Genomic DNA, 12,434 nt, shown 5'->3' on the forward strand with positions numbered 1-12,434 from the left:
AACAGTAGTAAAAATATGTATAAAATGTATTATTACTGGACAAAAATAAAGCATGATGGCGCCAGCCACCGGGTGTAATGTCTGTCTCCAAGGACTCTCTCTACCCCTGTACAGTTGATTGACAGCTCGGCCATAGTCTGGACAGATTCATATAAAGAAGGCGATGGTAACACATAATCTGTCTGTGTGTTCAAGTGGATTTTAAACTTGATTGGAATTAAGAATGTCTCGCCCAAGATCCTTCATTTGCTGCTCTTTATGAATGGTGCCCAAAATGTCAGCGCTGGGATAAATGCAACTGCAGTTAGTAATAAACAAATGGCACTGGTGGATATATGTGCTCAGTGTCTTCAGGAGACTGGTAATGCTTAGGACTTGTTCAGATCATGTTGTGATCATAGAAGATGCTCAGCATATCCCTTAGTCTCCATTCACCTGGTGTTGGAATTTGGGTTGGTGTCCCCTTCTGTTCTCCTATACACAGGCATCCAGTGATACAAACTTATCCCACTATCGTAGATGTGGATACATATAGTGTGGTAGAAGTTTCAGCCTTTTGTAACTTTTCCCAGTGTATAACTCCAGTTATCATCTTAGACCTTTAGCCATGTTCTTAGCTGGCTGGGTATTAGTGATGGCTTTGTCTTCCATATACACTTCCCATCCAGTTGTAGCAGGCCAGGCTGAAAGAAACTACCAAAAACCGAAATACAGTGAAAGTATGCCAAGATTTTTACAAAACTGTTTGAGGAATACACACAAAACGCAGCAGATTACCCATTTACTTTCACCATCCATTTCTATCTTTAGTGCTCCTGAAAGTTACACTTGTGTATACAAAATACTTTGACTAAAGGACATTCAGCATCAGAAAGCATCGACCTGCCCAATCATTTACAGAACCCATTTAATACGTGAGGCGGTAACGAGTAATGTTTTACCTGCGCCTTTATAGAAAGGGGAGGAAGAAATCAAAGGGCAATTTTGCATCAATAGTCGGCTGAGCTTTGTAACCAGGACTTGCTGGCTGTGACACATCAAGAAAGTTCACGGAGGAAGAGATCTGTATAAATCGTACACCTTCCAGATTATTCTGTGAATGAAAGACATTGTACAGTTAGGTACAGAAGTTCGAGAAATAAGACCTGGCACTATGTTCTTCCTTTAGGCCCAGATTTACTAAAAGTGTAAGCAGACGCTGGATGATGAATCTGGCATAGCTCTGGACTGACTAGTTTATGTTTACACCACCTTTAAGCTGGATATTGGCACATTCATGCTGAGCCCCTTTTTTTCTGAGAATTCACAGCCACATATCTAACAAATCAAAAACTTTTAGTCCAAACTATATGCACTACAGTGTGCCAATGTATGCCACAGTCATTCCATTATCTTTAGTCATAGGGGGTGCAAGCAGCCTGGTCATGCCGTCTGCCATTTATAACTTCATGATACTGCAGCTAAAAGATTACAGAGGGCACCAATGGAAAGGCAAGTACTTCATCCTGCGCACGATCAGACCAGTGTATGGTGGAAAAACCATCTCACAGGTCCTCCTTTAAGAGTAGCTAGCACTAAAGATGCTGTTGTAGAAACGTCTCTTTAATCCTTAGCTTGCTTTTCTTACGTTTCTTAAAGGGGTTGTCCCATCACAAGGATCCTATCTATACTGCTTGTTAATGGGAATGTAAGACTTTTCCTAAATACATTGCTTCAGCAAAACGGCTTTGTTTGTCCACTATATCACTTTATTCATTTTTTTTTTGACACATCCCTTGACTTATCTGGTCATAAGTCAAGTGATGTATCTGCTGCTCTGAAGGGGGAGGGAGGAGGGGTAGTTTACCCTTTGGGGGGAAGGGGCCGCCAATACAGACCTGACATCCGCTGTAATAGAGAGGCGGATGGCGGGGACGGTTAGACGCCGGCACAGATGCCTGCAACATCACTGCTGGCTTCATTCAGGGCAGGAACATAGCGATGTCGCAGGCATCTGTGCAGGTGTCTAACCGTCCCCGGCATCCACCTCTCTATTACAGCGGATGCCAGGTCTGTATTCACATATGCAAAGCCAGCGGCGAGATGACGCTGGCCCTGCGTGCACGCTCATAGATGGTGAGACCAGTCTAGCCCTCACAATGCCAATACAGACCCGGCATCCGCCGTAATAGAGAGAGTCGGATGCCGGGTCTATATTCGCATTGTGAAGGCTAGACTGGTCTCACCATCTATGAGCGTGCACGCAGGGCCAGCGGCATCTCGCCGCTGGCTTTGCATATGTAACCCCACCCACCAATGACGCAACAAAGCAGGCAGACAGAAGATTTTACAGCAACGAAGACTGGTGAGTATGCGACGTGGGAATATCCCTTTAATCATAGAAGCAGAAGCTTACAGTTCCTTGATAAGAGTGTACTATACCCAAGGTCAGATCACAGACAACATAGGTCACCATAACTGATCAACATTAGTGTCTCTCTAACTTGTCCTTCAGTTTGGAGGCTAACATTCCCCCCCTGCCACCGCGTAGCTGGGCTACTAAGAATCAATGTTCTCCCAGTGTAGAACTAAGGGTCCCAGCAAGCCTTACAATAGGAGATTCTTAGGACTAATATGCTTTGATTATGGCAAGGAGTAAGGGTTGTGTCAAGACACCCCTCCAGCGCATGGTCTATCATAATTACTTATTTTACGTGTGTAAGGCTAGTTCACTCTCTGTGAGCTTGCGATATTATATATATGGATTACAAATAATTTGGCACCACTTGACAATCAGAATTTTGAACCTGGTTTGGGTTTCGATAACAATACTTACTGGGAAAAAAGCATAGGCGATATTCTCCTCTACGCTTACAATCTGGGCCTGTGGATTCACCAAGGAGCCATACTTTGTCCATCTAATGTCCAACTTTAAAGAAACTGGGATTTTACACATACCCTTGAAAATGAGAAGAAAATCATAAAAACATTCTGAAAGTCATAGCAATAGCAGTCAAAATCAAAAAGCAACAATGAAGCTCAAACTACCTAAAATGTCAAATGTATATTTAGTTACACTTTGTACAGGAGATATATAGCAGTACTTTATACCGTTCCTTTAGTACTTAGATGCCACATGGATAAGTCAAAATAGATTATAATTTTGGCTATGACTACTGTACCTGACAAAATTATTACTGACAGACCAATGGATGCAGTTTTCAAAATGTATCATCTATTTTATATAAGCAAATTACCTGAACTTCAGCTTGATCCGTGGTAATGACATTAATGGGCACCCAGTCTAATACATTTTCTGGCAGAGAATTCCCAAACTGGGCCACGTAGTTTGGAAACTGTTGTCCTTGTAGCACATTTAGAATGGCTGCTCTGGTAAGCTTACAAAATGCATCACCGGTATAATTCACTCTAAATAAGAAACAAACTTTCATTAGACATTGCACCTCTACAGGATCCCTGTAAAACATTAGTAGATCTCAAAGTTGCACCCATTAGAAAGATTCATGATAAAGTGGTATCTGTGAGTCATCTAACGTTATACCTTTTTCAGCACCAATATCGAAGGGCAGGCCTTACTGCCTAGTGTTATGGCTGGGCGGAAAGCTACACCCCCTGGACAGTAATCTGCCATAGCATTGCACTGTTATAGGGGGCGTTCCTTACTGCCTAGTGATGACGCTGAGCATTAAGGCTCGTCCTTCTGACAGCGAAGGGATAGTGGTGCCGAAACGAACGGCACCAATATCTCCGGAACCCAAGTACGTACCGTCAAAGCTGAATTCAGTACACTGTCAGCTTTTGTGGTATATAAAACCGCAGGTGCCAGAGGACATGGAAGGTCCTCTTTAACTCACTGATTTTTATATATTTTTGTTAAAGGGGCTCTATCAGCAAAATCATGCTGATAGAGCCCCACACATGCGTGCATAGCCTTTAAAAAGGCTATTCAGGCACCGTAAAAGTTATATTAAACTACCCCCCCGTTTTAAAATAATAACCTAAAAAGAATATGATCTACTTACGGATCGTGCATGCTGGGCGGGCATTCAGGGTGTGTCTTCATCTTCATCCACGCCTCTTCTTCCTTCGAAGTCCTCGGGTCCCATCCTCCTCCGGCGCTCGCGAATGGACTTTGATTAAAAAAAAATGACCTGGGCGCATGCGCAGTAGCCGTAGTAGAAGCCGCATGCTACTGCGCATGCGCCCAGGTCATTTTTTTTAATCAAAGTCCGGGGGGGGGGGGTAGTTTAATATAACTTTAGCGCTGCCTGAATAGCCTATTTATGTGGGGCTCTATCAGCATGATTTTGCTGATAGAGCCCCTTTAATAGGGTCACATAAAAAGAAAAAAAATATATTGCAAAGCTAAAAAAAAATTCACAGTTTCACAAACATGCAATTTTATTAATCTTGAGCTAGAGCGTGTATTCTAGTCAGTCATCAGTAGGTTTCTGTTCTGTATGTCCTAGCATTCCCTTCAATGACTGCGGAGCTTGCCATGGTGAACTGTATTCTGGAAAGTAGCAGTGGCTGTGGTAATATTATTAGGATATTGAAGGAATGGAATCCACTAAATATTCCAGCACATGATGTGAGAAATCTGGTAATATTCACAGGACTGTGAGCACAGCATGAAAATAAGATAAAGACATCCAATTTTTATTTTATTTTTCTTAAAATCTATCTGGATAATAGCAACCGACTGACCAGACGGTAGATTGTGAATATAGGAACCAAACAGATCTTTTACACGATCAATCATCTATATTAGCTTTAGTGTATGACTATTATGGTCGATTACATGATGTAGACAAGAAAAAAAAAAAAGGTAAAGACAGTCCTGTGTGAATTGGAAAAGAAAAGAAAAAAAAAAGTTTCCTTACTGCAATCTGCAGCCAGACATCATGTTATAACCAAATAACACGGGGCTCCGGTTTCCTTCTTCTGCTAAGCAGTTTTGACCACTGGAGCTCTTAAGCAGAGTCAGTTGTCCAAGTCTATTGGTACTTTGAATAATGCCGGATTTGCACAAGGTTGTTAAGGACATTCACTGATAATTCCACATAGAAGTTCACATAGCAAGATCAGGCTACATGCTGCAGCACACAGAAGTCTATAGAGAGGGAAGAGGAAGGCGGAGGAATCACTGATGCCAAGAGAGGAGGCAGAGACAGAATCTAGTTAAAACGGTTATCCGGTTTCTAGATCAATGGCCTATCCTCTCCTCTGGATATTGTCTGCTGTCAATTTTTTCATAGATTTCAGAGGGAATAGCAGAGGAATGACATGGCACAGAGTAATAAGAAATTGTTATTTAATGGAGAATACTAGAATATACTAAGCCATCTCAGGAGCCGTGACGGCAATGATCACCTTGATCTCCTAAGGAAAAGCTCGACACCTGGCACCTCCACTGCTCAGCTGTTCTAAGCTACTAAGAATGAAGCAGAAAGGAGACAACTCTGATCCACTGTCTATGTATCAGCCACTAAGAACAGCTGATTGGTGGGGATGCTAAGTGTGGCACCCCCGCTGATCTGATATTAATGATAGGTCTTTGGAAAGGTTTTTATGTATTGTTGGCTTTAGTATGTATTAAAGGGGTTGTCCAGGATCTGAAAATAACTGATACTGATGACTTTTCCACAGGATAGGTTATGAGTATCAGATCAGTCTGGGTCCAACACCTGATCCCCACACAGAACTACCTTGCTCCTATATACAGTCCTATGAAAAAGTTTGGGCACCCCTATTAATCTTAATCATTTTTAGTTCTAAATATTTTGGTGTTTGCAACAGCCATTTCAGTTTGATATATCTAATAACTGATGGACACAGTAATATTTCAGGATTGAAATGAGGTTTATTGTACTAACAGAAAATGCGCAATATGCATTAAACCAAAATTTGACCGGTGCAAGAGTATGGGCACCTCAACAGAAAAGTGACATTAATATTTAGTAGATCCTCCTTTTGCAAAGATAACAGCCTCTAGTCGCTTCCTGTAGCTTTTAATCAGTTCCTGGATCCTGGATAAAGGTATTTTAGACAAACAATTCAAGTTCAGTTAAGTTAGATGGTCGCCGAGCATGGACAGCCCGCTTCAAATCATCCCACAGATGTTCAATGATATTCAGGTCTGGGGACTGGGATGGCCATTCCAGAACATTGTAATTGTTCCTCTGCATGAATGCCTGAGGATTTGGAGCGGTGTTTTGGATCATTGTCTTGCTGAAATATCCATCCCCGGCGTAACTTCAACTTCGTCACTGATTCTTGAACATTATTCTCAAGAATCTGCTGATACTGAGTGGAATCCATGCGACTCTCAACTTTAACAAGATTCCCGATGCCGGCATTGGCCACACAGCCCCAAAGCATGATGGAACCTCCACCAAATTTTACAGTGGGTAGCATGTGTTTTTCTTGGAATGCTGTTTCTTTTTGGACGCCATGCATAACGCCTTTTTTTATAACCAAACAACTCAATTTTTGTTTCCAAAATGAAGCTGCCTTGTCCAAATGTGCTTTTTCATACCTCAAGCAACTCTATTTGTGGCGTACGTGCAGAAACGGCTTCTTTCTCATCACTCTCCCATACAGCTTCTATTTGTGCAAAGTGCGCTGTATAGTTGACCGATGCACAGTGACACCATCTGCAGCAAGATGATGCTGCAGCTCTTTGGAGGTGGTCTGTGGATTGACCTTGACTGTTCTCACCATTCTTCTTCTCTGCCTTTCTGATATTTTTCTTGGCCTGCCACTTCTGGGCTTAACAAGAACTGTCCCTGTGGTCTTCCATTTCCTTACTATGTTCCTCACAGTGGAAACTGACAGGTTAAATCTCTGAGACAACTTTTTGTATCCTTCCCCTGAACAACTATGTTGAACAATCTTTGTTTTCAGATCATTTGAGAGTTGTTTTGAGTAGCCCATGATGCCACTCTTCAGAGGAGATTCAAATAGGAGATCAACTTGCAATTGGCCACCTTAAATACCTTTTCTCATGATTGGATACATCTGGCTATGAAGTTCAAAGCTCACTGAGGTTACAAAACCAATTTTGTGCTTCAGTAAGTCAGTAAAAAGTAGTTAGGGGAATTCAAATCAATAAAATGATAAGGGTGCCCATACTTTTGCACCGGTCAAATTTTGGTTTAATGCATATTGCACATTTTCTGTTAGTACAATAAACCTCATTTCAATCCTGAAATATTACTGTGTCCATCAGTTATTAGATATATCAAACTGAAATGGCTGTTGCAAACACCAAAATATTTAGAACAAAAAATGATTAAGATTAATAGGGGTGCCCAAACTTTTTCATAGGACTGTAAGTGAACAGGAGAAAGGCTGCAGTTTTCTGTCAGCAGCACTACAGTGTACAGAGATCACTTGAATAGGAGCAGGGCTGCTTCTGGCCACATACCTGGTATATGTCTTCAGGCAGCTGCATGAACCAATAGATCAGTTGCGGTCTGACATCATGTCCCTGCACCTGTCACTGATGACCTATCATACCCATAGATGATCAGAATTGACCATCTTAAGATCCTGGATAACCCCGTTAATAACCAATTGATAGAGAGTCCTAATCACACATATTTCTAACAGTGTATAACCACTGGGAACTCCACTCATAACTATGGAGCATTCGCAAAGTTGAGTAACCTGTGACATAGGTTTCCTCCTAGAAGACCTTTTACCTTCATTGATCTGGATGTGGAATTGTGCTCTTTATAGTGTGTATAGTATATAATACTAACTACAAGGGTGTGTGTTTGCACTGAAAGCACAATGGCCATCAGCACCAAATGAGCAGTGATATAGTTATTCTTCAGGTGGAGAAAGGATCGAGCTGCAGGAAAGAGCTTACAGTAGTTGTATGGAGGGAGCAGTTAATATCTAACAATAAATCTCATAGTTATTAAAGGGGTTGTCTCAAAGACAAGTGAGGCCTGCAGATGGAAAACAAAATTGTCACCAAATCGATTAAGATTTTGCCACCAAGACTTGATGACATTTGCCACTAGCCTCAAAATAGAGAGATGCGGCACATGTGGCCACATCAGTACAATAGCCTTAAGCTGTGTGTGGTGGCCCATGGGGAGCATTATGCTGAGTGGGGGTCCCAGGGTAGTATTACGCTGTGTGTGGGCCCCGGGGGAGCATTATACAGTGTATGGGAGGAGGCACATGGTAGTATTATACAGCTTTGACTCCTAAATTTATCAGTTTAGGTTTTTTGTTTTTCTTCTTTTTATTCTGGAGTATTGCAGCTCCTGACCATATGCCCTATAAGGACACATGATATAATACATGGGAGCCAGAACTGAGAGCTTTCATGTATGAGAAGAACTTGCTCTTATGGATCCTGTCTATCAATGTATTACATGGGCAAACATTTATTTTTAAGAAAAAGTAGGGCCAGATGTTATCACAAGCCATACCACAGTGATCAGCTTCTGGCAGTGACAGCTGCTATGAACAAGTTGTCTTGTATCAGATACAATCCCTTTAAAGAGGACCTTCCACCACCTCCGTTAACTACAGTTCCTTCCGTCCTTTAATAGGCGCAGCTCTAAAGATTGCGGCACAGCAGTAAAGGGAGGAGGAAATAAATGATTTCAGTTGCACCAGGAGTGGAGCGGCATTTATTAGGGTGCAGAGATCTAGACTTGAAGGCGGTGGTAAAATGTCCTCTTTAAATTTCTTTACATATTAAATATGTCTAACAACTGTACAATGTGGTAAATCTGAACATGTGACCCACAAAACCATTCCCCACTGTATTAGTCACAGACCAAATTCACAAAGGATATTGTGACAGTTTAAAGCCAGCAACGACAGGAAGCCCAAATATGTAGCCGGGATTTCCACTGAGCGGGGTGGGTGCTGTGCCGTTCTGTAACAGAACACAAGGTAAGTGCTGTACTCTGATATATACAAAGATAACACTTAAGTCAATAAGACAATGTTGACTATGTTGCAGTAATATTTCCCATTCCTTTCAGCTCAGAAAATGACAGAAACACAATCTGTACCCACGACATTCAGCAATCAGCAACGGTTTCTATGTCGGGTTAATGATTTCACAGGGAAAGCTTTATAAATACTAATTCGCCATTAATCTCCCGTTATCTCAGGTGAGAAGACAAGCATTGGTTTAGTCAGGCTCCTGTAAACCGTTCTCTCTGGGGCTTGGACACCAAGGTTCAGTTGTACGGCATCCAGACAGAAGCAAAAAGTGACAGCCATCAAGTCATAAATACTAAGATACTGATATAAAAGACATTAGATAATCTGCCCTCATACTTAGTAATGTCGGGAAATACACATTACTATAGCATACCTATGTTCTCCATACAAATGTCACAGATTTCATATTGCAGGACTATCTAGGGGTGAGCAGTATTCTATATGGCAGATATACTGCTTGTCCAAGGTCAGAGGGGGTCCACCTGCTGAGACCCCCATAGTCAACAGAAGAGGGTTCTGAATGGAGAATGTGTGATGCCAATCCATTCACACTATATTGAGACACAGGACTACAGTACGTATGACTGGTGGGGATCCCAGAGGTCGGATTCTCAATGATCAGAGAATTATCACATATCCATCGCATAATGGACATGGTTGTCCTGAAGCTTTCCAATGACTAGTGCTTTATGGGAGCTCAAAAGACAGATACATTATCATAACCAAGTCAAATATGTAAACCGCAACAAGTGCAGAGGAGTCAGCTATAAAAGTAGTAGCATGTACGCAAAACAGTACTTAAAGCACCACTCTGGCCAAATGTATTATATCTTAGCCTTGTAGAATAGAGGATGCTAATGTAAACCAAACAATGCAGTCATTCACCAGGTCATGTGATCAGCAGACTGATCTGCTGGTACAACCAGCTAGAAGTCTTTAATTTGTATGTGCAGCAAGTCTATGAGAGTGTAATATCCATGCTCATACAGAGCTAGTATGTGTTCACACAGAGGCATTAGGTGCTGAATGTGAGGTGAATTCCTCCTCCTAAAACCAGCCTCTATTGATTTCAATGGGAGGTAGACTCTGATTTTTGTCAGTGCGAAAAAGGTTGAGCTCAATCTTCAGACAGATTCTGCCTGATAACTCTTGAAGTGAATGGGAGATGGAAATATATCACCTAGCAGGTGCAAAATTTGGTCAAGTGCTGGATTTTTATTTAGGAAAAATTTCTGAAGCTGAACAAAGAAAGTAACTTCCAGCTAGTGTGTGAATTGGCAACTAAGACTGCTGATCACATGACCAGCCGACGGGAAGGGGGGGCATTAGGAGGCCGAATAAACTGAACAATGCACCCAGTGAGTTACTGCTTCACTCTACATTGGTAAGATGTAATAAATGTGGCTGGATAGGTCATTTAAAGAGTAAAGGAAAGTATTTCAGTATTACATTTTAGATTTATTTTAGAAGATACAGGGTCTCCTATCATAATACATAGGAGACCTGGAAACATCTCAGTAATCCAGAGCAACCAGACAGATCACTTCTTTATTTTCTAACCCAATTTGTTTCTCTGGACATTTCTCAGATAGCATTGTAGGATATACAGTAGGGCTTAAATAACAATGCAGTATTCTGTACCTGAATAAAATGCGCCTGGAAGTTCTGTTGAACCGTATTCTTATCAATGGCTCCAAGAATAACAGATGCAGCGATACTTGTGATCCCACCTGTATCTGTATATGTAAATGTATAGCTTACCTACGGAGGAGAAAACAGGATATGAAGCCCTATAACAAAAGTCATTACTGTCTATGTCACACATGCTTCAAACCTGAAAAAAAAGCCCTTTCACCTTGTACATGTAATATTCCTCACATATGTACTCAGCCATCGGTTCCTCTGAACAGACCACAAAGCACAGGATGTTTGTGTAACAGGCTTTGTCATCGACCTGCCTTTGAAAGGTTTCCAAAAGTTTCCTCTGTCATAATGCCATTACTGTAAAACAATGTTCCCTCCATTCAGCCGTACAACACTACGATCACTGTTGTTGCGTCTAATAAGCACCGAATATGGTGATGGTCTTGGGAGTTGGACCCCTTTGATTACACAATAATAACCTATGCCAGCGACAGCCCAAGAATTTAAAAACTGTATACTGAACATGGGGCAGATTTTTTTATACCCTATGCCAGAAAACAGCTCCAAACCTCAGGTTTCCCACTTTTTAAATACCACTCACAACAACATTTGTGGCATACAGTATTCTTACGCCATTGTGGTGGGCCATCAGCCCTGGCAGATTATCATTATTTGCTCCACTTGTCTGGTATAAATGATGCCTGAAGTCTAAGTCAGCAGTGAGTAGGTGTAGTAGGTGCACCATCAACCAGAGGAGGCGCCATATTTATGAGGAGGTGCGCTACTTGTCATAAATTAGGCACATCCTCCGATGGCACACGGATTATCAAAAGCACCACACATAACACAAGTCTTGTTAAATCTCGTCTAATGTTGTATACACAAATCCCATAAAAATAAATAGTATAATTGATGACTTTTCCTACATGTAGAGAGCAGTGTAAATATATTTACTATAAATCGCATTCACTGTTTCCTTTGCATAGTCCTTTTATTACACTATAAAATTGAATGCTGGTGGACATCATTCCGTATTTCTGACATGTTACTATTTACCCATCCACATTAAAGGCAATCTGTCACATTGAACATTCAGTCCTATTTGCAGGCAGCAGTTTATAGAGCAGGATAAGCTGGCAGATACATATAGCGTTCTGGGTAAAGATTTGTGTAACTTGTATTATATTAATAGTCCAGTTTATAGTCCTGTATATCTATTTTCACTAACATTTCTTGGCACGTTGATCCCATTGCTGATCACAGGGCTCACTTGGCATTTTGTTTGTAACAAGGAGCTATTATTGCAGAAAAGCAAGCTGAAGCAGTGTTAGTGCAATCTCTCTAAAGACATAATGTTGTGCACGCAGTCTACCATTACACAGGGTTGTTTGGGATAAATTAAAACTTTACCACTAAGCTAAACCCCCCTCCCCCGACTAACTTCTAATTTACTCCCTTAAAAAAAAAAAAAAAAAAAAAAAATATATATATATATATATATATATATATATATATATATATATATATACTGTATATTTATATTTACCCATATGCCTGGTGTGGTCACACGACTGCCCCAGGCACATTTTCTGATTTCCTGGCGACATTCCGATTCGGCGTTTCCGGAGACAGGAGGTCACCAGTACTTCTCACCCCCCTCCCACTCACCGATGCTCACTTCCTCCTCTTCTTCTGGGCGTCACTTCCTTCACAAGGAGTCGGAGTTGGCACCTGCACAATAGAACGCCAGCAGAAGCAAGAAGTAGCACTTTTCTATTGCACATGTGTGGCTTCTGACTGCGTTCTATTGT

General features: G+C 41.3%; 1 protein-coding gene across 1 annotated transcript in view; it reads right to left on the reverse strand.

Moving 5' to 3' along the window:
- Positions 1–912: 912 nt before the first annotated feature.
- The window catches only part of TCTN1 (tectonic family member 1), a 59,237-nt gene continuing 47,715 nt past the window's right edge, over positions 913–12,434 (reverse strand). The window contains exons 9-14 of the mRNA XM_075272859.1: positions 10,621–10,740; positions 8,824–8,905; positions 4,884–5,025; positions 3,237–3,408; positions 2,816–2,938; positions 913–1,093 (exon numbers count right to left, since the gene is read on the reverse strand). Coding sequence (XP_075128960.1) covers positions 950–1,093; positions 2,816–2,938; positions 3,237–3,408; positions 4,884–5,025; positions 8,824–8,905; positions 10,621–10,740 — 783 coding nt within the window. The 3' untranslated portion in view covers positions 913–949. The remainder of the gene's footprint in view (positions 1,094–2,815; positions 2,939–3,236; positions 3,409–4,883; positions 5,026–8,823; positions 8,906–10,620; positions 10,741–12,434) is intronic.

Source organism: Leptodactylus fuscus, chromosome 1, assembly GCF_031893055.1.
Source record: "Leptodactylus fuscus isolate aLepFus1 chromosome 1, aLepFus1.hap2, whole genome shotgun sequence".
NCBI lineage: Eukaryota > Metazoa > Chordata > Amphibia > Anura > Leptodactylidae > Leptodactylus > Leptodactylus fuscus.